The 26,065-nt window shown below is 40.3% G+C and overlaps 1 protein-coding gene across 3 annotated transcripts in view; it reads left to right on the top strand.

Moving 5' to 3' along the window:
* Positions 1-26,065, top strand: part of amot (angiomotin) — a 73,398-nt gene that overhangs the window by 32,543 nt on the left and 14,790 nt on the right. For all 3 annotated transcript variants that reach the window (XM_059976893.1, XM_059976894.1, XM_059976891.1), the window contains 4 exons: positions 8,497-8,797; positions 11,343-11,487; positions 17,095-17,187; positions 23,932-24,077. In XM_059976893.1, coding sequence (XP_059832876.1) covers positions 8,497-8,797; positions 11,343-11,487; positions 17,095-17,187; positions 23,932-24,077 — 685 coding nt within the window. The remainder of the gene's footprint in view (positions 1-8,496; positions 8,798-11,342; positions 11,488-17,094; positions 17,188-23,931; positions 24,078-26,065) is intronic.

The raw sequence follows: 26,065 nt of genomic DNA, 5'->3' as shown, positions 1-26,065 counted from the left end.
GGGTTCCTTTTTTCTGGTGGACGGTGTGTAGGTGAACTGCTTTGCTGAGAATGTAGATTGGGAGACTGTTTTGCTGAGACCCACCGCCAAGCACGTCTCCCCACCCCCCCCCCCCAACTTTCTGATTCTGCAGGGATATCGCTCCCTTGTCCACTCATCCCTCCCCACTGATCTCCTTCCTGGTACTTATCCTTGCAAGTGCAACAAGTGTCATACCTGCCCATACACCTCCTCCCTCGCTACCATTCAAGGCACTGAACAGTCCTTCCAGGTGAGGTGACAGTTCACCTGTGAATCTGTTGGGTCATTTACTGTGGCCTCCTGTAGATCGGAGATACACGATGTTAGATTGCAGTCTGCCGAGCAGCTATGCTTCGTTCACCAGATAAAGTGGGATCTCCAATTCTATTTCCAATTCCCCTTCTGACATGTCAGTCCATGGCCTCATCTACTGCTACAATGAGGCCACACTCAGGTTGGAGGAGCAACACCTTGTATTCTGTTTGGGTAGCCTCCAACCTGATGGCATGAACATCAATTTCTTGAACTTCTGGTAATTGTTCTCCTCCCCCCCCCCCCCACCCCCCACCATTTCCATTCCAGTTCCCTCTCTCACCTCATCTCCTTACCTGCCCAGCACCTCTCTTTGGTGCTCCACCACCTTCTACAGCCTTTTATTTCTTTCACCAATCAACTTCCCAGTTCCTCACTTCACCCTTCCCCCTCTTACAATGTCACCTATCACCTGCCACCTTCTACACCTTCCTCCCCTCCCCTCCCCTTCTTGCTCTAACTTCTCATCTTTTTTTTCCAGCCCTGATGAAAGGTCTTGGCCTGAAATGTTGACGGTTTAATCTTTTCCGTAGATGCTGCTTAGCCTGCTGACTTTCTTCAGCATTTTGTACATGCTTCCTATAATGTGTTGTTTCTGACGTGTGAAGTCTCAATCATGGTTTTGTGCAGAATTAGAAAGCAAGTGAAATTCCAAAGAGGCCAGTCAGCCGTTTTCTGGCATTTAGACTTTGCAATCAATTTTATTATTTCCTCTCGTGTTTCTATGTCTTCCCACATTGTTTAAATACCATTCACATGTAATGCTCTGAGGTGTGTTCTGAGTTACCTATTGCATTCAATAGTGTCTCTCTCATCATGTAACCTTTGGCTTGGAGATAAGGAATAGCTCGACTGCACAGAATGAGGAACTAGTGTTTTGGCCTCAGAGCTGGTGAGAGGCCACCTTTATTGATCACATTTATTGATCAGAACATAGAACAGTGCAGCACAGTAAGATTCAAGAATTTATTTTCATTCTTCAGAGCTCGTGTAAAGGAGAACAAAATGATTGTTACTCCAGATCTGATGCAGCTTTAAAAAAAACACAACGAACATAAAGAACACAGTAAATATAAATATAAAAGCAATCCTATAAAATAACATACAAGTAACTGTTATACACATAGACTGATTATAGTAAATCTACAGCCTTTGCTGTATATCTCTGTTGTGTTACTAGTATTCTAACAGGTAAAAGCTTAACTTTGCATTTTGTGAGGATTTTTAAAAAATATTAACTGCTGTATGTTTATGAAGGAGTGCAATCAGCTGGTGCTAGAAACCTGGCAGTTTTGTTTTGGCTATGTTCGTATTCTTCAAGAATAAACCTACTCAGCTGTTTGGTTGGGTGAGTGGGCAAATTCATTTCACTGGTGCTCTGCTGGTATGCCTATGACCAGAGAGAACACAAGTTGAAACTCTTCCCAAAGCTTCACCTGTACTTTGCTTCCTTAATTTTCTAATATTTGGGGGAATGTGCATCAGTTCTGAACAGGTTTAGGTGGTGGGTGTCAAATCCAGCACTAATGGGCCATGCAAAGATGGTGGTGAGCAATGACTTCATCTGCTTTACCTGTCTTGTGAAGGTGTTTCCACAGCGGCATTCTGAGGGCATTTCAAGGTTTAGACCTGGGTAATATGATACAATTCCAAGTCAGAATCTTGTACAATTAGGTGGTGAGCACGATGACATATTGTTCAACGTTAACGTGTTTGTTGAAACATGCAGAAAATGGAAACTTTTTTTTTGAAAAAATCTAGAAACAATGAAGAGTTTTCACTAGAATAAACAAAGGCTATTTGACTTAATCCAAACCAATTAGACCACAGGAATCTTTGGGATTCCAGTTTGACATTGCTCTGGGTAACTTTAAATATGCACATATTTTAGAATTCAGTGCAGTTTTTTTTTTGGAAAGTCTCGAAGGAAAATAGATCTTGTAATATTAGAAAAAATGGGGTCAAAAAGGCACTTAAGAATATAACATGCTAACAATTTATTGGATTTAATAAACAAATTGTTCCATAAGACATGGGAGCAGAATTTGGCTATTCAGCCTATCAGGTCAGCCAATCTTCTTTCCATGCTAGTATCTTTCCAATACGATGGGCTCTTATCTTGTTTATTACTTTCTTGTGCAGCACCTTGTCAAAGGCCTTCTGAAAATCCAAGTAAACAATATCCATTGATTTTCCTTTATCCAGCCTGTTATTTAGAGGCATAGGGAAGTACAGCACAGAAACAGGCCCTTTGGCCCATCTAGTCCATACCAAAACGATATAAACTGCCTACTTCCAAAGACCAGCACATGGATCATAATTCTCCTTATCCCTAATGTCCATGTATACCTATCCAAACTTATCTTAATCGAAGAATTCCAATAGAATTTTTGGCAAATTTTTCCTTGAGGAAACCATGATGACTCCAGCCTATTCTATTGTGGTCTCCATGTACCTGAATAATGAACTCTTAATGTCTTTTCAACCACAGACGTCAGCCTGATTGGCCTACGATTTCCTGTCTTTTGCCCCCCGCCCCTTAGCGAGTGGAGTGATACTTGTAAAATTTCAGTTCTCTGGGACCATAACAGGATCTAGTGTTTCTCGAAAGATCATTCCTAATGCCTCCACAACCTCTTCAGTCACCTCTTTCGGAACCCTGTGGTGTAGTCCTGGTCCAGGTGACTTGGCTATCTTCAATCCTTTCAAATTCCCATGCATTTTCTCCTTAGTGATAGCAACTGCACTTGGTTCTGCCACCCCCCCCCCCGGTTCTCTTGAGTTTGTGTCATGCTGCTGGTGTCTTCAAAGTGAAGAATGATGCAAAATGTTTCATTTGTCATTACTTTGTTTTACATTACTACCTCCCCAGAGTCATCTTCCAGCCATCTGATGTCCATTCTTCTCTCTCTCTCTCACTCTCACACTCACTTTCTCACTCTCACACTCACTCTCTCACTCACTCACTCACACTCACACTCTCACTCTCACACTCACTTTCTCACTCTCACACTCACTTTCTCACTCTCACACTCACTCTCTCACTCTCACACTCACTCTCTCACACTCACTCTCACACTCACTCACTGTTGGCTAGCTCACATCTTCATATTTCATTGTTTATCTGCTTGCTTTTTATAATTGCCTCCTGTTGGTTTTTAAAAGCTTTCCATTTCTAGCTTTCATATTTTTACTATGCTGTATGCCCTCTCTTTTGCTTGTATGCTGTTTTTGACTTCCCTTATCAGTCATGGCTGCCACATCCTCCCTTTAGAACGCTGCTTCCTCTTGGGGATGAACCACTCCTGCATCTTCAGAATTACTCCCAGAAACTCCAGCCATTGCTGCTCTACTGTCATTCCTGCTGGTGTTCCCTTCCAATCAGATTTGGTCAGCTCCTCTGTCATGCTTCTGTAGTTAACTTTACTCAACTGTAATAACAATAGATCCTATTTTATCAAATCCCTTTCAAACTTGAAAGTGAATTCTATCGTATTATGATCACTAACTCTTAAGGGTTTCTTTACCTTAAGCTCCCTAATCAAATCTAGTTCATTACACTACACCTAATCCAGAACTTTTCCTCTAAAAAGCCTCCTCTTAGCATTCTACAAATTCCTTCTTCTGGGTTTCAACACCAACCTGATTTTTTCCCCCAATATACCTACGTATTGAAATCCTCTGTGACCATCGCCATATTGCCTTTTTCACATGCCTTTTCTATTTGAGGTTCAACTCCCATCAGGGTCTTTTTACCCTTTGCAGTTTCTTAATTTGACTCAAGGATTCTGCACCTTCTGATCCTTTGTTACTTCTTTCTAAGAATTTGATTTGCTTTCAAGAAAGCCACCCCACCTCTTCTGCCCACCTGCCTGTCCTTTCAATACTTTGTGAATCCTTGGATGCTAAGCTCCCAGCTGTGATCTTCTTTCAACTATGACTCAGTGATGCCCACAACATCATACCTGCCAATTTCTAACTGTGCTACAAGATCATCTATCTTATTCTGAACACTGTGTGCATTCAATTATAATAACATGTTTAGTCCTGTATTCACCACCCTTCCTTTCAATTTCATTTCAATGGTCCTGAAGTTAAATTCTTATCCCTTTCTCAACTTTTTGTCTTGAAACTGTGAACCTTTAATCTTTATCCTGAAGACTACTATAAGCTCTCCTGCACTCTCCTTCCCTATTCCTTTATCGGTACTTTTCCAAACTGTTGAACGCAGGCTCCTACTATTTATTTGAAAGCCCTCTCTTCAGCCCTATTTATGTGATTTACCAGTACCATATTTAAAGCAGAGGTTGATAGGTACTTGACTAGTAAGGGCATCAACGTTTATGGGGAGAATGGGGTTGAGGGGGATAATAAATCAACCCTGATGGAATGGTCTTATGATGTTATGGACCCTCGACCCAGCATGATTCAGGTGGGGCAAACGCCATTGGAACAGCTCCCTCCTTTCCCAGCACTGGTGCCTGTTCCCTAGCCAGCTACTTATGGCCCTCTTGAACTTCCACTTGTTGGCCAGACTTGTGATCTGAATTAATTGTTTTTTTTTCCTTCCTGTAGGGAAACATCTGGCCTTGACTTGTTGCTTTCTCTGGCTACACAGCTGGGATCTGGAACTTAGATTGCAATAACTTTTGTTGTTTGAAGTGCCTTCAATATCTTCTGTAGCTCCTGAGCTGCAATAAACCATGTTCAGATGCAAGAAAGCAGTAATTTTTATGCTAAGTACCATGGAAGGGCTGATCTGTGCAGGCTATAGCTGTCAGCAGAGTAAAACTGGGAAAATTCAGACTGATATGTGTCGCCAAGAATGTGTTGTGTTTGACTGCTATAAAACTGAAGCAGTATTGGAGTAGCATCGTGCCTGTAAAATGACTTGAAGTTAAGTGAGCATATGTCGGTATTACTGCTGAAATCAGAAGGTGAGGTGAAAGATCCTTTGTTGCAAATGAACATAGAACAAGAACAGACTCTTTGACCCACTATGTTGTGCCGAACCAAATGAATTAGTATTAAATGGCTATCGAAACTCTTCTGCCCATGTCCTTCCATTTTCCTCACATTTGTGTGCCTATCCAAACATCTCATAAAAATACCTTGTGTATTTGCCTCTGCCACCACCCTAGACAGCACAATTCAGGTACCCACTACTCCCTTTTTTTTAAAAAAAGCAGCCTTACCCCTCACATCTGCTTTGAAATTACCCCTTCTCACTTTAAGTGTATGCCCTCTGGTATTAATTAGATGTTTTTACCTTGTTGGGGGTCATCTATCCCTCTCATAATCTTATAAACCTCCATCAGATCTCATCTATCCCTCTCATAATCTTATAAACCTCCATCAGATCTCCCCTCAACCTCTGCCACTTCAGAGTGAACAATACTCATTTGTCCAGCCTCTCATTATGGCACAAGCCCTCTAATCCAGGCAGCATCCTGGTAAGCCTCTCCAAGGACTCAACATCCTTCCGATAACGAAGATGCCAGTAAGGCCGTAGGAATGCCGCTGTGCCCAGAGTTAATGATGATAGCTGGAAGGACTGGAGCAGAAGTTATATAATTAATCAGTTAGATGCGTGAATCTTTTAAACACCTCTAACCAAACTTGGAAAATTCACTTTCTGCTGTAGATGCTGAAGACCTGATTCATTTAAAGGATGTGGGCGTCAGAGGCAAGGTCACCATTATTTGCCCATTCCTAATTGCTCTTATTAGTCTTATCTCTCTAACCTTTGTCCAGAGATATGTTCTTTGGTTATGCTTTTACAAGGCCATATCTTAGAGTTCATTCAACATTAAAGAGTCGGCATAGATGCAAGTGTTGTTGCAGTGAACTTGTATAAACAGGAACAAGTGAGGTTGAAGTTTGAGTTTGAGTGGAGTACTATAATTATATTCCATCACAGGTATGTACATGGCCAATTGAAATCTTCAGTACACTTACTGTACATCAATGTATTTTTGGGAGATGAGCCATTTGGAGAAGAGTGGGAAATGAAATTGAGGTGTTGACCTGGCATAATTTTAAAAACGTCAGCTCCAGCTGCAGTGGAGCTGTTTACTCTGTTCTTTAATGCTTATGCTGCCTATATTCCTGCCTCATTCAGTCATTTATCTCTTGAGTTGTTATACACGAATCCTTGTTATGGATTACTCTGCAGTGTTTCATGTGACAATTGTATTAAATTTTGTTCTTTTGGGGAAATGTGGGAGCCGCTGTCTCTAAGGAGTTTTCCCTGTGACCATGTGGTCACCTCCGGGTGCTCTGGTTTCCTCCCACACTCCAAAAACATACTGGTTAGTAGGTTAATTGGTCCCATGGGTGTAATTGGATGGCGCGGGCTTACTGCACTCTTCCTCTAAATAAAAGTTATAAAGTAGTCCACAAGTTAAAATATCTTCAAAGGTTTGAAAATATATAATCAGTGCTAGTCCCTAAACCTGAACAATTGTTTTTAAGCCTCATCAATACCTATTTGCATGAGCCTATTCAGCAGGTGCATTTTTTCCTGCCCGACTCATCTGACTAAACCAAATAATGTTCTCTTTATTTTGTTGATTGGGAGGAAAAAGGTGTGATTCACAGTTGCTGGAGGGCTGGGATCATAATCATTCAGTGGAAAGAACCATTGGTTGTTTGGCTGCAATACACCAATCAGCGGTTCATGTCAAATGATAACAAGAGTAGTCAAGTCTCATATACTCGTTTTACTTGTCTACAAGTATTTGGAGAATTCCATGACTGTGTCCACTATTTTCCAGTTTACTGACACACACTAACCAAATATGAACGGAAGCCGTTTGGTTTGGAGAGTTGCACTGGATTCGCAAACAGATGTGCTCTTTGACGAAGAGCTGAACTCCCTTGACAGTGCACTTTGATCAGGATGAGAGCCGGCTTTCCCAAGGCTTTTGAATCAGTAGAAATATGATGCATTGCACAAGGTGGAAGCTCCCCATTTTATAGGTGGTTTCTTCATGATGTAAAAGGTTTGGGGATTAACTTTGTTTATCCGTATGCATTGAAACATACAGTGTAATGTGGTGTTTGCATCAAATCAACGGGGATCGTGCTGAGCAGCTCACAGCTTACTAACCCTAACCGTACACTTTTGGAAATTGGGTGGCAGCCAGAGTACCTGGAGGAAACCTATTGAATTTACGGGCAGAACGTACAAACTCCTTACAGATAACAGTGAGAATTGAACCCTGATCTTACAGTGAGCGATATATAGCATTGTGCTCACCTCTGCGCTACCATCCAGCCCCTATGCTATCATATTAATGTTTGTATTTTTGTTGAAAGTGCGCAGTAGGTCATTTGATTAAAACCTGTGGGACTGCGTGGTTTGCATACACACGGTGCTGGAGGAAGTCAGGAGGTCAGGCAGCAGCTATGGAAATGAATAATCAGTAGACAATTCCAGGTCGAGACCCTTCATCAGGACTGGAAAGGAAGGGGGAAGAAGCCAGAATAAGGTGGTGGGGGAAGGGGAAGGAATACAAATGTTTAAAGTAAATTTGTTATCCAAGTACGTGTACTTCTCCATATCCAACTCTGAGATTTATTTTCTTGTGGGCATACTCAATAAACGTAGAGAATAATAACCGTAATGGAATCAGTGGAAGGCCACCCACACTAGAGTGCAGAAGACAACAAACTGTGCAAATATAATAGTAACAACAAATAACTAAGCAATAAGTGTCAAAAACATGAGATGAAGAGTCCTTGAAAGTGAGTCCATTGGATAGAACATGATGGGTGAAGCCAAATTGGGTAGTGGTGGGGGAATGAAGTGAGAAGCAGGGAAGTGATAGGTGGGAAAACTATAAGGTTGAAGAAGAAGGAATCTGATAGGAGAGGAATGGACCATGGGAGAAAGGGAAGGAGAAGGCGGCAGTGGGGGAAGTGGAGAGAGGTAAGAGTGGAATCAGAAAGAGGGAATGGAGGAAGATAGAAGGGAGAGAGGGGAAATTATTGAAAGTTAGAGAAATCATTTTTTCATGATCTATGGAATATGCTCCTCCAACCTGAAAGGGTTTTCATTGTGGCAGCAGAGGAGGCCATGTCATTTGATAAAACCTGTGGGACTGCTACGTGTACACCCTTCCTATCTGATATTAATATTCGTATTTATTGTATTAACAGGCAAAACCAAGAGGGACAGATACTTCAGCAACTGCAGTTACAGCAGCGAAGCTATCAGCACAGCCCATCATCATCTCAGACCTCCATGGGATCTGTATCAGTAATGCAGCCCCCAGCCTCACCGATGTGTATCCAGCCTCAACAAGGCCCCCCTGCAAACCACTTGCACCAGCAGTTTCAGGGTGACCCATTGGCTATTGTCTTGCGAGCTCAGCAGATGGTGGAGATCTTGTCAGAGGAAAACCGCGCTCTTCGCCAGGAGCTGGAGGGATACTACGACAAAGTGGCTAAATTGCAGAAGGTAAAAAGACCTACTGGGCAACTTTTATGCAGCATGTAGTATAAGCAACGTATCAATGAAAAGATCATTCTTCGAGGAATTGATAGCTGGTAGGATGCAAAATTGTTTTTTTTTTGGAACCTCGTAAAAAGATAGGAATAAAGCATACCAGAGTTACCAAAATGAAGTAATACTCATCCATTGTACATATTGGAATCATGAAATTGACTCAATTGGTTCAGAATTAATGTGACTTGCTGAAAGGCTACAAGAAGTAGAAATCTAGTAGGGAGCATTCTGCAGATGAGTTAGAGACACATCATTAAGAGTAAGGCAGCAACATCTGATGTGAAAATGCTTGTGAAGAGTTTAAGTCCTGTTCATTGACATCTTCATTCTGATTGGCACATCAAAATAAATGACATGTCACTAATCCAATAGGCAATACTGTTTTGTTTGTAGGTATGGAGATTTCAGTAGGTTGTGATTGTTTTCCATTCCTAAATTCATTGCATTAAGATGACTAGTTCTTACAAAATCAATTTGTTAAAGGTACCCCTACTGTTATTTCTTTTTATCCACTTATTCTGGCACTTGGTTAAGCCTTTTGTTTTAATCAAATTTTCAAAATGGGATAATTAGAGATTGATAACAACAGAACTTTTCTTATTACCAATATGAAATCCACATTGACTCTCGGGTGCAGAGTGATGGTAATAGTAAACTTAGTCTTGGGTTCAAAGGAAATTTTATTATTGAAGTTCATATGTCATCTTGTACAAACCTGAGATTCATTTTCTTGTGGGCCTACTCCACAAAGCTATGGAATAAACAGGATCAATGAAAGAATGCAGAGTGCAGAAAACAACGAACTGTGCAAATGCAAATATAAATAAATAGCAATCAATAATAAGGAAATGAAGGGTCCTTGAAAGTGAGTCCATTGGTTTTGGGAACATTTCTGTGATGGGACAAGTGAAGTTAATCCCGTTTTGGTTCATGAGCCTGATGGTTGAGGAGTAGTTTCTGTTCTTGAACCTGGTGGTGTGAGTCTTGAGGGTCTCGGACCTTCTACCTGATGACAGCAGCAAGAAGAGAGCACGACCTGGGCGGTGGGAATCCCTGATGATGGATTCTGTTAGTGTGTATGTGGGATGCTGGTTGAACAGCTAAGTTTTCATCAGAATTCAGTAACTGTCTGTTTAGCTAAGACCATCTACAGAGTGTTAGTAATTGGTTTACAGAGTTATTGCAGATAATCCAAGTATCAGTTGAGCCTTCTGTCCTTTCAGCTTCAAATAAGAGATACTTGGCTGTCATCGTACATTCAGCTACCATGGTAATATAAGCTCATAATGTTGGATGTGCATTGACCCTAGAGTGAGTAGTTACCTCCCCTCATCCCTTTTCTCTCCAAAAAGAGTAGTAATCATTAGTTGACACAAAATGCTGGTGGAACACAGCAGGCCAGGCAGCATCCACAGGAGAAGCGCTGGCGACCCTTCGGGATTTGTCCTGACAAAGGGTTTCGGCCCGAAACGTCGACAGTGCTTCTCCTTACAGATGCTGCCTGGCCGTTTGTGTTCCACCAGCATTTTGTGTGTGTTGTTTGAATTTCCAGCATCTGCAGATTTCCTCGTGTGTGTAATCATTAATTGGTTGCTCAGTAGTTGGTAGGGACAAGTGAGTTCTTGCTTTTAGCACATTAAACTGTGAGAAGAATGATACTGCATTATTGATCACAATGAAAGCATGTTGGATCAGTCAGAAGTTTGTGTATCCAGTGGTGCCTGCTGACCATTTGTTCAGTGTGATACTGAGCTGTGCGTTAAGGTGTACAAAGGTAATGAATCAGATGTTTTTGCCTACATCTAGTTACAGGGGACAAACATTTCAAGAGCATCAGGAGAGCTGACTAGAACGGGAGTGCTCTGTGTGAATTTTGAGACTTGAATTGGAGGTGTGGTGAACATAAATGCAGAATAAGCATTTGGACTCCATAAGAAGTAAATTAGATTGCTCAATTGTGATGTATGTAGCAAGAGGTCCTGATGGAAAAACAGATCAACCAAAATTAGGGCAAATTATTGACAGCTTATTTAAGTTTACCGTTTTCATTTGTATTTGCAGTTGACCTCTGAGCTCGTAATTGATATGTCTGGGTGCTTGAAAAAAGTAGGAGGATGGAATGCCAAAAGCAATTTAGAGGATGCTCTAATGCCTTGAATTTATTCCTGGGATTTTTTCTTCTAATTCCATCTGCAATAGAATTTACCCACTTGATTGCTTCGTAGCTGATGGGTGTCCAGAGGTCATAAGGGGTGCCCTGTTAGCATAGTGGTTAGTGCCATGCTACTACAGCGTGGGGCATTCCGGAGTTCAATTCAGGTGCCGTTTTGTAAGGTGTCTCTGTACGTCCTCCCCGTGGAATGCATGAGGCACAGGTGTGTAAATGGAGCTGCACTACATTTTGGTTCTGACTGCATGCTCTGAATGTTCATGACAAACGCTATGGGCCAGGCAGTGGTAGAGCTGCTGCTTAAGAACTTCTTCCCCTTGTTAACAGCTGGAAATGGAAATCGAGCGAGTATCAGAAGCTTATGAGAACCTGGTCAAATCATCTTCCAAGAAAGAAAGCTTGGAAAAAGCTATGCGTAACAAGTTAGAAGGGGAAATCCGGAGACTTCATGATTTCAATCGAGATCTAAGAGGTAAGGCGTGTTCTGGTGCTTCAGTAAGATCAGACTAAATAGAAAAATGAAGTTCAAGTTCAAGTTGCTTTTTTACTGTTGTTTTGACCATAACTGCTGGTATAGTGCATAGTAAAAACGAGACAATGTTTTTCAGGACTACATTAGTTAGTTCTGCATTTAATGGTTTCTAAAGCAGTGTATGTTACCATTTATTGATTCTAATTGCATCAATTAACATTGATCTTTTCAGCCCATTTCCAGGAAAGGAAACGGGAATATGATTTGGCCCTATGCTTCTGGCAGTTCTGATACACTGACCAAGTTTTTTCCCCCTACTTTCTTTTGCTCAAGTGAGGAAGTGTCCTTGTCCTTCCCTTTGGTGATATAGCTAAGCTTGTCTTCTGCAGAGAAATGGGACACTTGTCTCTGAACTGTAAAGTAAGGCATGAAAGGGCAGGGAACGTTAAGGTAAGGGTTTGAAAAAAAACTCAAGGTTGTGAATGGGTGTTACTGACTTGGCATATCAGCACATAGGACACGTTGGAGGCTCTCACAGATGGATTGAAGGTGTAATAAAGGAAGGTTAACATTTTTACATTGATTATTAAATCACATAGCATTTTGCATTGTGTGGCAAATGTTACTTTATAACAATGTGTATTAATCTGAAGGGTAAATATCTGAAAAGAGTACATGGATGTTGGGAAGTGGATAATGTTGTGAGCTGAACATCATAGGTCTCACGAGCTGTTGTGAAATGGTCGTTATAGTTTTGAAACTGCAGTAATGTGTCACTGTTGACAGCATGCTGGCAGAGAAGTTCACTGTTGCAATTCATGGGTTTTAATCTCAGTCCTTTCAGTGATTGGATAATTGCATTCAATGTAAACAGCACACAATGCTAGTTAGACAAGGACATGTCAGGCAAAATGTAAAAGTTGGGGTTGAGGAGGAAGTGAGTAAGTCCTTCAATAATGATTATCTTAAAGCAAATAAATGAAGTGCTGTATCAGCTGATCCTCAATTTTATAGGACCACAGAGAGCTGACTGTGGGCATTATTTTCCACTACAGACTTTCTTCTTTGGATACCTGTTGGGTGGTCCACAATTGGATAGTCATGATACATGGTTCATTCGTTTCTGATTCAACCATTCCTTTGGTGTCAGTCTTTGGACTCCCAACACGGGATAACAATCTCTGTGCTGAGTATTACGTTGCTTTGTTTTCCTCTCTCTTATGCCAACACTCCGCTTCCTCTTGTTCTCAAACTTAAGTTTTCAAAGTAGGACAAGGTACCAGACCAGTGGCTTGTAAGTTCAATGAAACTATTGGGGAATTGTTATGCACACAATCCTCAGCTCAAAAGCAGTAACTCCAGGTAGAGTAGGTGAAGTACTTATCTGTCGGGATGTTTTTAAAAATAAAAATACCCAGTGCTGTATTGCTCATTGATACTTGTTGCTGCCTTATTTTCCTCCTTCACTCTTAATTACTTTGTTTTGCGCTCTGCACCTGCCTTGGTCCTGTGTGCGTTGTGCTCTTTCCAGAGTGTCTGTTTTCTTCGAGCCTTGTTCTGCGGAGCTTTCTCTACTACTTCTGTGGTTTTCTTTACTCTCAACAGTTTCCATTTGTTGAGGCACTTCACAAAGGTGAAAACTGATTCCAAGTGGAAGTAGAGGAATCAGAAGTTGCCAAAAGCATAGTCAAAGTGGTGGGTTTGGAGAGATTTCAAAAGTTGCAAAGGAAGCTAGCATGACTTGGGTGTAATGTCCCAATAAGTCTTGTTAAGGTGGGAAGGAAGATAACAGAACTCCAGCTTCTGTGCAGCAGGAAGGGTAGGGCAGAGGGGTGTGGAAAATGCTCTTTCTGACAATTAGAAAGTTGCTGGGAATCATGGTGGATAAAAATAAAAAGCATCATATGGTATTCCTTATGAATGACTATTCTCATTCAGTTTCCTCTTTCTGCTTTCTGCATTGTCACTGTAATCTTCGGAATAAATTGAGCCATTATTACATTTTTGCTTTTAGAGTGTAATATTTGCATTAACAACATAGTGTTATTCTCTAAAATGAATGCGTTATTGTGCCAGGTTCACTCTTATGGATGGATAGACTATGTAGAGTTCTGATTATTTCTGAAATAGTACCATACAAATATTGAACCAGGAATTACAAGGTTGACCATATTGCAGAGTAGGTGATGTGATAAAGTGTGCAGGTAAAATCGTGGAGCCCTATTGGGGAATAAGAAGAGGATTTCAGATGAGTTTTTGGGAATGGTAATTGGTAATGTAGGCAAGTTAAAATATGTACCAATTCTTCTGTAACCTCATACAAATGATCTTGGCTAGCATTATTACAAACAATATAACATTAGATTATAATATGGTACATAATAGTGTGACAACAAATCAGAGCTGAAAATGGATTTATGAAAGGGTTATTGTAAAAGTCATTTATAAGTGCCTTTATATATATATATATATATATATATATATAAAAGGGTTTTATTTCTATATCTATCCTATAAAAAGAATTCACACCCCCTCCCCTGCTTTGGAAGTTTTCATGTTTTATTGTTTTACAACATTGAATCACAATGGATTTAATCCGGCTTTGTTTTGACACTGATTAACAGAAAAAGATTTTTTCATGTCAAAAGGAAAACAGATCCACAAAGTGATTTTTAAAAATGGGAAGCAATCTAAAGAATTAATGATTAGTACAAAATGATGTTTCAGAGTCTCATTTTAAGTTAGATCCCACTGGAAGCAACAAGTTATGCTGAAGGCAAATAAATTACACTTGGTTATTTATGCCCTGTGCCACCTTGTAACTCTTTGCTTGACTTTAGATTATAACCTACTTTCACATACAGTGCCGTGAAAAAGTATTCAGCCCCACAACTAATTTCACATTTTGCTGTCTCATTTTCTAAATTTAAAATATATTGAAGATAATTTTTAAGCTAACTACAAAACATTCGGCATCATGTCATATGAAAAGAAAAAAATCCAAAACCTGTCAACAATTTACTAAAAACCAAAATTGTGAGGCTGAAAAAGTATTCATCTCCTTTGTAATTACTAATTTTTGTCACGTGCAATACTGTATATTACCTTAGCAACTTGCTCAATTTGTTGCTGGTAGATTTTCAATAGAGCAATCCAAAATAAAGGCAAAAGTGCATTCACAGTAAGTCAGGGAAATGATAATACAGCAGCACAAATCTGGAGATCATCTCAAAGGCACTCAGCATAGCTCGGAGTTCAGTGTAATCCATTGTGCAACCAAACCACATTGTCTAGTTCAGATTGCCCCTCTAAACTTAGTCACTGGAGAAGATTGGCACTTGTAAGAAAGACTGCTGTGATGCCAACAGTCACTGTGAGTGAACTGCAACTGGAAATGAAGTTTGTGGCTCCACAATCTCCAAGGTCTTACACAAAATGGATATTGATGGAAGAATGGCAAGAAAGAAGCCCTGGCTTTTTTTTAGTGGAAAAAAAAGCATATCCTTGCCCGTAAGCACTTTGCAAAGTGTCACTGTAAAGATATGGAAGAAGGTTTTGTGGTCAAATGAGACTGAAGTGGAACTTTTTGGCATCTGCACAAATTGGTATGTGTGGCATAAATCTAATGCTGCATATCATCCGGGTGACACCATCCCTACTATAAACTATGGTGGAGGTAGCATCGTGCCTTGGGGGTGCTTTTCAGCCAGGACTGGAAGATGGGAAGATGAATGCTGATAAGAACAGAGATCCTGGATAAAAACCTGCTAGCCTCTGCCAGAAAGCTCAAACCAGGGAGGAAGTTTGTCTTTCAGCAGTATGACAACCCAAAGCATAATGCCAGAGCAACCATGGAGCGGCCTCAAGTGAAGAAAATTGACGTCCTTGTGTGACCCAGTCAGAGACCTGAACGTAACCTGATTGACCATTTCTGGCAAGACCACAAGATGGTCCACAGCCATTCCTCAACTAACCTGGCACAGCTTGAGCAATTTTGCAATTGGGCAAATCTTGCTCCATCACATTGCGCAAAGCTAATAGAGACTTATCCAAAAAGACTACTGGCTGTGAGAGGTGATCCAACTAGTACTGAGCAAAGGAGGATGAATACTTCTGAATTGCTGACATTTCCATTTTTCAAGCTTTACAGTTTCCCCTCTTTTGGGCTGTGCTGTGACAAAAAGAGAAGATAATTGGCAGCTGTTGGTCTGGTGGTTCATCAGCGAAGGGGATGTCCTAATGGTTCAGTTATAGGACAATACCTTTCAAAGTGCTTTTGCTGTGGTTGCTGTTGTAGAAACTCTGTAATACCATAGATTCAACCACAGTGGTTGATTTAATAAACCGTAGTTATAGTTATGTATAATCTGATACAAAAGCAGTTTGTAAAGCTGTTGCTGGCAGTCCATTATAAACTCTGAAGAGCCCTCAATGGGAGTGATTGCAGGGTTGGCTGGAGGGGCTGAGAGGCCTGCTCTTGCTTATTCATGCTTGCTTATATGTTGTATGGAATTGTTGCTGTTGATGGCTGTTGCTTCCACTTCCGTTAGTAGTACTTTGTTTATGTTTCTATTATTTCAGATGACAATCTCTGGATCATACAAAGCCAATATAACTATTATTTGTATGAAAAATCAGCAACATGCATGTAGAGCTCTTCCTGTTGATGATAGTGGACATTGATCAGCAGGTCACCAGTGCAATTACAGTACTTTAGATCTTTTGTTTTAATCATTGCAGAAGAAAATAAAGATTTTGAGGAAACAATAGACCCTGACAGAGATGCATTGTGAATAATCAGTTAAGGACATAATTAAGTCTCCTTATTTGTTTGACTTCAAGATTTTGATAAACCTTGAAATGGTAATTTATAAATGAACATTTCCATGGTTTGCAAATTTTGACCATGGCTACCACCAGTTGAATGAAGGAGGCAGAAGAGTACTTTTTCTGTGCATTCTGCAATCAGAATTTTTTTCAGCTGACAGAGATTACTGGGCCAATGGTCTCTTGTGCTTTGTAGATATGCAAGAGTTCAGTAGCAAATTTACCTTTGTTTCTCCTGAGGTCAGATACACCTGAAGTTTAAAATCTTGATGTCAGTTCAACTGATTAAATTATGCGATGTACTGGTGAAGTCATCACCATAAGGTCTGTTTGTTACTTCGGTTTGTTATCATTGGCAAACTAAACGATTGAACAAGTTCTCAACTATGGGAAAAGCTGGTTTTGATGACAACTGATATAAACCGGGCTTGCCACTGGAAGTTGAGGTAGGTCATAAATTGCAACTGAGGTTCATTTATGTGCTCTTTGACATTCTTGTGGACTATTAAGGACAGCCAAAAACATGCCTGGTTTGGACTGGCCTTTCTCAAAACTGGTGTTGGTGCAGACAAATGATTGTAAATTATAAACTAATGTATAGTGTGATTATAAATAGGTCTGTATCTGTAGCAGGGGCACCAGATGCTGGTTCTGTTGGAACTACTTCAGAAATATAGTTCTGTAACATTCGCCTGTGACATTTATCTGTTATACAGTCTCCTTATCATTCACTTCTTTGAGACTTAGCTGTTTCCTTGTCTTGTGTTCTGTGAATCGTAGATCGTCTGGAAACTGCTAACAAACAGCTTGCTGTTAAAGAATGCGAAGGTTCTGAAGACAACCGTAAGACTATCGCTCAGCTCATTGGGCAGAGTAAGTAAGCGCTTCTTGTTTGAACTCCACAAAACAATTAATTCAGTAACCAAGGCTAGTGCTAAAATCTAGGAACTAATCCACAATCATTTAGCCACTGAAAGGATTCTATAGCAACTCTGAAGTTTTGAGTCAGGTGTTGTCATAGTAAAGCTGTGTACATATGGTAAAGCCTATTGTTGTTGTTACAAGATTACCCTTTGATCCCACTTTTTGGGGCATCTGTCCCGATCCAAAATGCAACCAGGACTTTCCTTGGCTACTGACACACTGCTTGCCAAATTGGATGTATTGACATTCAATGCAATAGCTAATAATACTTAATTTTCTAAGCTTTGTTTCATGACTAGCACAGACATTTTTGTAAGAACCCAAGAAGCAATGGTACTAGTAGGCCTTAAATCTACTGCTACACCAAGAAATAGACATTCTGGTCTTTGGCCTTAGCTTCCTCTGGCCTCTCTTTTATGGAAGGAATTTTAGGAAAGTTCCTTTATGTTTGAATTCCTTAATTCTCTGGTTGGTTGGTTGGTTGGTTGGTTGTTCTTAAACTATGAGTTTGGGTTTTGGACTTTTTTTATATATAAAAATAGGATAAAATTTAAAGAAAGGATACAATATCAACTAACACACACAAAATGCTGGTGGAACGCAGCAGGCCAGGCAGCATCTATACAGAGAAGCACTGTCGATGTTTCAGGCCGAGACCCTTCGTCGGGTCTTGGCCCGTAAACGTTGACAGTGCTTCTCCCTATAGATGCTGCCTGGCCTGCTGCGTTCCACCAGCATTTTGTGAGTGTTGCTTGAATTTCCAGCATCTGCAGATTTCCTCGTGTATACAATATCAACTGCTGCCATTGGCTAATAAAAACAGCCTCTAGGCAATGCCGGTGTCTGATCAAGGTTACGACTTGTTGGTATTTTTGACATTTTATCCTCTGTGGGTATAACTATATGATCATGGTTTACATTGAAGTTGCATCCATATTTGCCTGCTGTTGTGTACGGCTATTAATGGATTCTATAGTGACTTGTTATTAATTGTACCTATAGCTATTGGTTATGTTGATTCGATTTTCTGCTCCTCAAATTTACTAAAGTGGCAACTAAGAAATTCCAGGTATTTTGTCCGCCAATTCTGGAACCATAGACCCTGTCGGAGATGCCCCTCATATTTTGAGGAAGCTAATAATAATCCAGCAACAAAGGCCTTTCTGTTTTGTAGGTCATCACTTGGTCATCACACAGTGCACAACTATGTGAAATTTTCATGCTGTGCCCAGTTGAACTGTAGAGAAATTAAATGTTCTATTCTTCCACTTTGGATTATGTCAGAGCATTCAGCATCATTGAAATGCTGTCATTGGTCTTCAAATTATTTGAGCTTGTGAATTCAATTATTTTAAAACAAACTGCAGTGGAGCAAGTTTGTCTTCTGTTAGTAGAGCATTTTGTTTATCACTAGACTTAATGTTAAAAGTAACTTCAACATGTTCTCACAAATAGGTTCCTGACATTTACTCCTGCACTACCTTTGTGATATTTCTAAATGTATTTTAAATACATTCTAATCATCACAATTTTTAATATATTTGGCAGCATCTACTTCATTATGTATATGGACTATATACTTCAGTGAAGCATATTTCTCCTATCCCTCTCTGCAACAATATCTGAATTATATTTTCACTACTTTGAGAGTTTGCACGTTTTTGTGCTTTTTTGAGTTACCAGCTTGTTCTGCAAAGATAGACACATTGGTAGATTAAGTCACTGCTTTAAATTGGGTGGTGGGAAATCAATGGGCATGTGGAAGAGGGTGAATTGCAGGGAAATAGGAGGGGGCATTAGATTGATATGAATATATAGAGAGCTGGCATGGAATCAGTGGAGTTAATGGCATGTTTACACATTTTAATGGAATATGGGGGGGGGTTAAACACTTTTGTGGTATATTTGCAAAAAAAAATCTAGCCTTTTTATAATGTACAGATAATTGTATACTTTTAACAGGGTTAACTTTTAAATCTGAGTAATAGTCCCAAGTGAAGCTGAGTTTCCACACTCCATTCCGGTCAACATGTCATCAAGGCATTCCACAGCAATGTGGCTTACAAGCTTAATCTTTGATTCTCCAAATATTTTGCACTGCATTTCTAAGAACACCATATCTGGTATGTGCAGAGAGCTTTGATGTCCAACAGGCACCCTCTTCTTTCAAAGTTTCAAAGTACTTTCAATATCAAAGTATGAATACAACCCTGCGATTCCTCTTCCCGCACGCAGCCACGAAGCAAAGAAACACCATAAACCTGTTAAAAGAACACAAATACCCAAAGTGTGAAAAAAGAGCAAATCGCACAAGTGGCAAGAAGTGAACAAATAACACACACAATGTTCAATATCAAACCATGAAATGGTCCAGGAGCCACAGCCACCAAGTCACTTCAGTTTTAGCGCTGTGCTGTGACTGTAGGTTACAGCCACAGAAACAGTTTCGGGCCAGTTGGCACTTTCAAATCGTGCAAATAAGTGTAACCAAAAACACGTGGAACATGAACGCAGAGTCCCCTACTAACAAGTCCACAGCCACAAACTGTGTTCACTGAGGTCTTAAGACATCAAACTGCCGATGACGGGGGGTCCCCAGAAAAAGAGTCCCACAGTCATGAGCCATGATCGAACCATGAAGTGTTCGGGCCCAAGATTCCTGCGCCTTCCTCTGGTGGCATTAAGAGGGACACCAAATGCAAGCAGACGGCACTGAGCACCCACTCGCCTTCTGCTCTCGTCCTTATCAAGTTCTGACGAGTTGATTGACGAGGAGTAGTGGAGCCAACTATAGGCTCACATTCTGTATTAGGAATCAATGGCCTTTTACTCTGCTGCAAACCTCGCCAAAACTCCCAGGAGATACCAAAAGGGCCAGATCGCTCGTTTGGCTCAAAAATACATCATAAAGCTGGAAATTACAGGCTGCACTTGATTGCAGTTCAGAAGAAGAAACACATTTAAAAGTAGTAGCTTTGTGAGCTGTCTGCAGCCATCTTGTTTCTTCGCTAAAGATGTCCTGAATTTTGACTTGTCTAAGTGTTATCCAGGCACCTATGTTGGTAATGCATCTAAATGAAGTAGGGAGGTGGCAAGGTCGGAATTATTGAAGGAATATTGGAATGTTTGAATTTTTATGTTCTTTTTCAAAATATATTTTGATTTTCTAATTTAAGTCAGAAGATGAGTGTTTATAAAATGGAAAAAATATTCATGGTGTTGTAAAATATCTGTGTCTCCTGGGTCAATCTGAAATGAATCCTGCACATAGAATTAAAAATTTCTTCTCTTTTGCTTGTGTCAATAAATGATGGGCTGAATAACACAAGCCTGTAAGTGCTCAAATTCTACCTTGAGTATTTTGGCAGAGAGCGGACATTCCATGACAAATGGGAGATGTGTGGAGCAGTAACTACCCCTTCAGCTGCTTGAGTCTTTTGGCTTACAAATTCAGAAATTACCCTGTGCATACCAAATAGCTAATTTCGAAGTTTCCCACAGAATTTCCAACAAAGCCTCTTTCTTGAACTATTTTCAAAGTGAAGTTTTCACAGTGGGTTTTATATAAAGATTATAATTTTTATGGTTAAGTTCTTGTTATTTGAAGAAAACAAAACACTTGGATTTGTTTTCCTGTCCATTTTTTTCTTTTGGGTGGTCAGGCTTTTTGTTAATGCATTTCATAGCTAAACTGTTTACCTGAATAGCTGGTCCCATTGATTTGGCTTTTGTTTATTCGTGTTTGAAGAAATACATAAACTGCTCTTCAATTCTCAACATTTTGTTGTTGATGTATCCAGAGGAAGGGGCATGTGTCCAGGCTTGAGGTGGCCCCGAAGTTTTCTGGTGTGTTTCTGGTCACGGTTCTTGCATGCCCTATGAGTTGCTTCCATACTGAAACCTTTTCAGTAACTGTGATGTGACACATTACCTCCCTGAAATGTAAAAATTACAATTTTTCAAACCCTTGTGTAGCAGGGCTGTGGAAAAAAATATAGTTGACTTCGTACAACCCTGAATGAAGCTTTTTTTCTTTACAGTATCATAGTGCTGTGCAGATCATAAATCTGTGCCTCCAGGTGACTTTCTAAACCAACTTCCAGGCTTATAGGAGCGGAATATGGGCATTCAGCCCATCGAGTCTGCTCCACCATTCAGTTATGGCTGATTTCTTCTCAGTATGAGATCACAACTGCCTTTTCCTTGTTCTGTCGGCTCTTTCTTTGGTCATTCTTTGTTCTTGCCACACTTAATAAAATTGCTTAGCAATATTTTATGCCTCATTCTTCATTTGCAATGAATTATATAATAGGCTTAGATTTTCTCATAGTCAGTTGCATATTATTTAGTTGAATGTACATCCAGAACATTATAATTTTATAACCAATTATGTGTAAACATTGAAGTGCATTAATGACCTGGACACTTTCCACAGGAACAGAAATGGACCTAAAGCACAAATTTTTCTTTAAAGCACAAGCATTGGTGAAAAACATATCTTGTATCTGCTGTTTCCTGGTTAAGCAATGAATCTAAAGTTGATCAATGTATGTATGCTGTGTAAATTCCAATGATGTCAGGTCAACAGGAAAATTCTTGGGTGTGCCCATACCAACACTTGAAAACCAGTTAGACAAGTGGAATGTTTAATAAAGTCTGAATTGGCCAATAATGACTTCATGCAGTAGATATCCCCAGGCCTGGGTTTGGGCAATGCAATGCAGTGTTTCTAATCCACACCACCTTGGTTCAATGCAACATTTCTCACTCAGGTAGGTGGTGTTTTCTAGGAAGATGGTTAGGCATAGCAATGTCACAGATTTAAGAGACTTTCAAAATAGATGAGAGTGAATAAGTTGAAATAACTTTAGACTAAGTTCAACAGGAGTTGTAGGTTATATGAAATTCTGGGCAGTCTAAGACGTAGACTTCTGACAGTTTATAAATATGAGTGCAAACCTTGGGCTCGGCCAGCTCGTGTTTGTCTAGGGGAAGACAGCTCCCAGCCCTGCCAAACTGAGGAATCTCGCTTGTGTGGATGCTGCGTGGTGTGTTGCCCGGTTACAAATCCACATCGCAAAATATCCGACAGTACAAATGCAATTAAGTGATTGAACTTTATAAATCTTCATCTGTGTATAGGGTTAGTAAAGAAAATAAAAAGAAAAAGGGCCCATTTTAAGGAAAAAGTCAAAGGTGCTCATTGAAGCTCACTGATACAGCCATTCATCAACCAGCGACCTCCTCCGAGTGTCTCTGACCTTCGGACCCTCACTCCCAGTCCACTCTGTCCACTCTCTCCACATTCTTCTTCCTTCTTCCTCTCTCGCTGACAAAAGACCATGAAAATCTCTCTTCCAGACCCACAAGAAAGAACAACAACCCCCTCATTGGATAATCCCACATTCCAAAGTCCCATTATCTCTAGTCATAACCCAAACATCACTACTACAATGAAACCATTACATTAGCAGTGAAACATTACAGCGTGTTACACAAGATATTCTGAAGATGCTGGAAGTCTTGAGGAAAACACACACAGTGCTAGAGGAACTCACCAAGTCAGGCCATAATCTATGGAGAGGAGTGAATAAGCAGTTGATATTTCAGGCTGAGACTCTTCATCAAGTCCGAAATGTCAACTATTTAGTCCCCTCCATAGATGCTGCTTGACTTGCTGCATTCCTCTGGCATTTTGTGTGTGCTTATTTCTGGTAATTGCTTAGGTAGGGTGGGTTAAAATGACAGATTTGAATATTATTCATTTATATCGATACTTCTGGTATCTCTGCTGTTCAAGCACCCAACAGATTAATCCACTAAAGATTTGTTGGAGAAAGAACAAGAGAAATGACAACTGTATTCAAGTTAGAGGAGTCACAACTCATAGTGTAGTATATAAAAGAAATCAGTATCCTAATAAACCCTTTCTGAATCAAAGCAATTTATCAGCTGCTCTCTTGTGGTTTCCCCAATTATCATGAACCTGTGTCCCTTGGCTATCAATCCATCTTCCAGTCAAAATGATTTCACTTTTATTCCATTAAGTTCCTTTCTAAATTTGAAAATGTCTATTAGCTCCACAATTAATCACGTTTGCGCCTTTGAAAATTAATTCCCACTTCTCTGGTCTCTTTGTATCAGTCTACAAAACGTCTTCAGCTTTTACAAGTCAGTTGGATGTGCCACCGTTGATAAAGTAGGTGTCAGCTTTGCAAGTAAGATGCTTGAGACTTCTTAACAGGTTTGATAAGTAAACAGGGACATAAGGGAGCAATCTGGTATGAAAACAAAATTTGATTTTAGTATGACACCAAGAAAATCATCTGTGTGCAACATTTTAAGTGTGACCTTGCTTAATTGGGGGTGAAGGGTGTTTGAGGAAGTGTTGTGGGTACAGAGTTGAAAATTGTACCTACAGTCCTCTTGCAATTTTTTGAGGTTGCATTGTCTTGAAGAACTGCCACTTGCTAATCTTTATTTATGGAAGTGTCCATAATGTTCAGTACTCTTGCCGCAATCTCCCAGAAATGCAGATAAGGGTTAGTGATACCATCCAACAGCCTAACCACAGCCCTCTAGACTTAAACCCCCACTCTACTCTCTGCCTTTAGAGTTATAGTTTCTCCATATTATCTATTCATGCAAGGAATGATTTTAACTCCTGCCTTTGTTTACCTATCGCCTTTCCAGATAAGGAGAATTTGAGAGAAAAGGAGAAGCTAGAAATGGAGCTGTCTGCCCTTCGGGCTACGAATGAGGATCAGAGACGGCACATTGAGATCCGTGATCAGGCTTTGAACAACACCCAAGGCAAAGTGGTCAAGTTGGAAGAGGAGGTAGGATGAGTGCTTCCACCTGAGTGGAATGTCATCACTTAAAAATCCTATTGCTATCAAAACTAAGTAAATAAACTACTATTTAAATATATTTTTGCTGATATATTTTGTTGTTTTACTAATAGAATTCAATTTGTGTGCCTTTCCCCTTGAATATGATTCCTACTGAGAAAGATCCCTGATTTTAGTTGATTGATGTGGAAAATCTGCTCTTTAACAACCACAAGTTATATCTACCAGAAATTGTGCAAATGGTGGCTGAGGACAATGTCTTGGCCTGACAGACACACCAGTGTCACAAAGGTAGCATGATCACTGCGTTTCCTGTGGTTTGCATCTGTTTCCATAGAATTTCTTTCCCCAGCTAAATTTATGCCTTACGGGTGAGAAAATCAGGAAAAGTGGATTGACAGTAAGACACAGGAGCAGTATCAGGCCATTTGGCCCATCAAGTCTGCTTTCCCATTCCATCATCTTTGAATTATCATCCCTTTCAACCACGTTCCCCATTCCCTCGCCTTCTCTCCATAATCTTTAACACCCTTTCTAATCAAGAATCTATCATCCTCTGCTTCAAATATACCCAATGACTTGAACTGCTTTGCCGTTTGTGGCAATGAGTTCCACAGATTCACCACCCTCTGGCTAAAGAAATTCCTCCTCCTCATCACTGTTCTAAAAGTATGTTTCTTCTGTTGTGGGTTTGTGCCCTGTGCTTCTAGACTCCACCACTGTAGGAAACATCCTCTCCACATCCACTCTGTATAAGCCTTTCAATACGCAGTAAATTTCAATGGTATCCTCCATCGTATGTCTAAACTCCAGCAAGTATAGACCCGGAGCCATCAAATGCTCTTCATACATTAACCCTTACATTCCTGGGAACATTCTCAGGAACCTCCCTTGGACCCTCTCCAATTCCAACACCTCCTTTCCTAGAGGCAGAATGGCCTTTGGGCAAGAAATTTCAGTGCCAGAAACCCAATCTAAGTCGATGCCTTATTGGTGGGAAAATCAGAAGTGGAGTAGACGAATGTCCTTTTGGGTACAAACTGTACAACAGAGTGAAGTGACTGATCACTTTTTACAGAAATGAAAATTGGGCAATACACTCATTTTTAAATGCTTGCATTTTATAAAAATTAAACCCTACAAGTACATTCTGTGTGTATTTGTTTCACATTCATACACACAGAAAGAACGGTTTGTGATTCCAAAATCATTCACCTGGCATAGAATAGTGGAGCTAGTAAGGCTGCTGGCTCATCCTTAATAATGGACTCTTGCCAACCACAGAATAATAATGGATGTTAATCTTGCCAACCACTGAAATCCAGGCTAAGGGACCTATAATTTCCTGTCTTTTGCTTCCCTCCTTTCTTGAATGGAGTGACATTTACCATTTTCCAGTCCATCCCAGAACCATTCCAGAATCTAGTGATTTTTGAAAGATCACAGCTAATCCCTCTGTCATCTCTTCAGCCACCCCTTTCAGAATCCTGGGGTATAGTCCATCTGGTCCAGGTGACTTACCTGCCTCAAACCTGTCAGCTTCCCAAGCATCTTTTCCTTATTAATAGCAACTAAGATCACTTCTACCCCCAAGCCGTCTCAAATTTCTGGCACGCATTTGGTGTCTTCCACAGTGAAGACTGACAAAAAATACTTGTTCAGATTGTCACAAAGAAGAAAAAATCTGCAAATGCTGGAAAGCTGAGCAACACACACAAAATGCTGGAGGAACTCAGCAGGCCAGGCAGCACCTTCGGGGGGAGAAAAGTGCAGTCGACGTTTAGGCCTGAAATGTTGACTGTACTTTTTCCCACATAAGCTGCCTGGCCTGCTGAGTTCCTCCAGCATTTTGTGTCTGTGTGTGTTGTTCAGTTTGTTCACCATTTCTTTGTCCCCCATTACTACTCCTGCAGCGTCATTTTCCAGCAGTCCGATATCTACTCTTTCCACTCTTTTGCTCTTTTTATATCTGTAAA

Source organism: Hypanus sabinus, chromosome 8, assembly GCF_030144855.1.
Source record: "Hypanus sabinus isolate sHypSab1 chromosome 8, sHypSab1.hap1, whole genome shotgun sequence".
Lineage (NCBI taxonomy): Eukaryota > Metazoa > Chordata > Chondrichthyes > Myliobatiformes > Dasyatidae > Hypanus > Hypanus sabinus.
The sequence above is the reverse complement of the archived record's forward strand: the minus strand, read 5'-3'. Positions and strand labels throughout refer to the sequence as shown.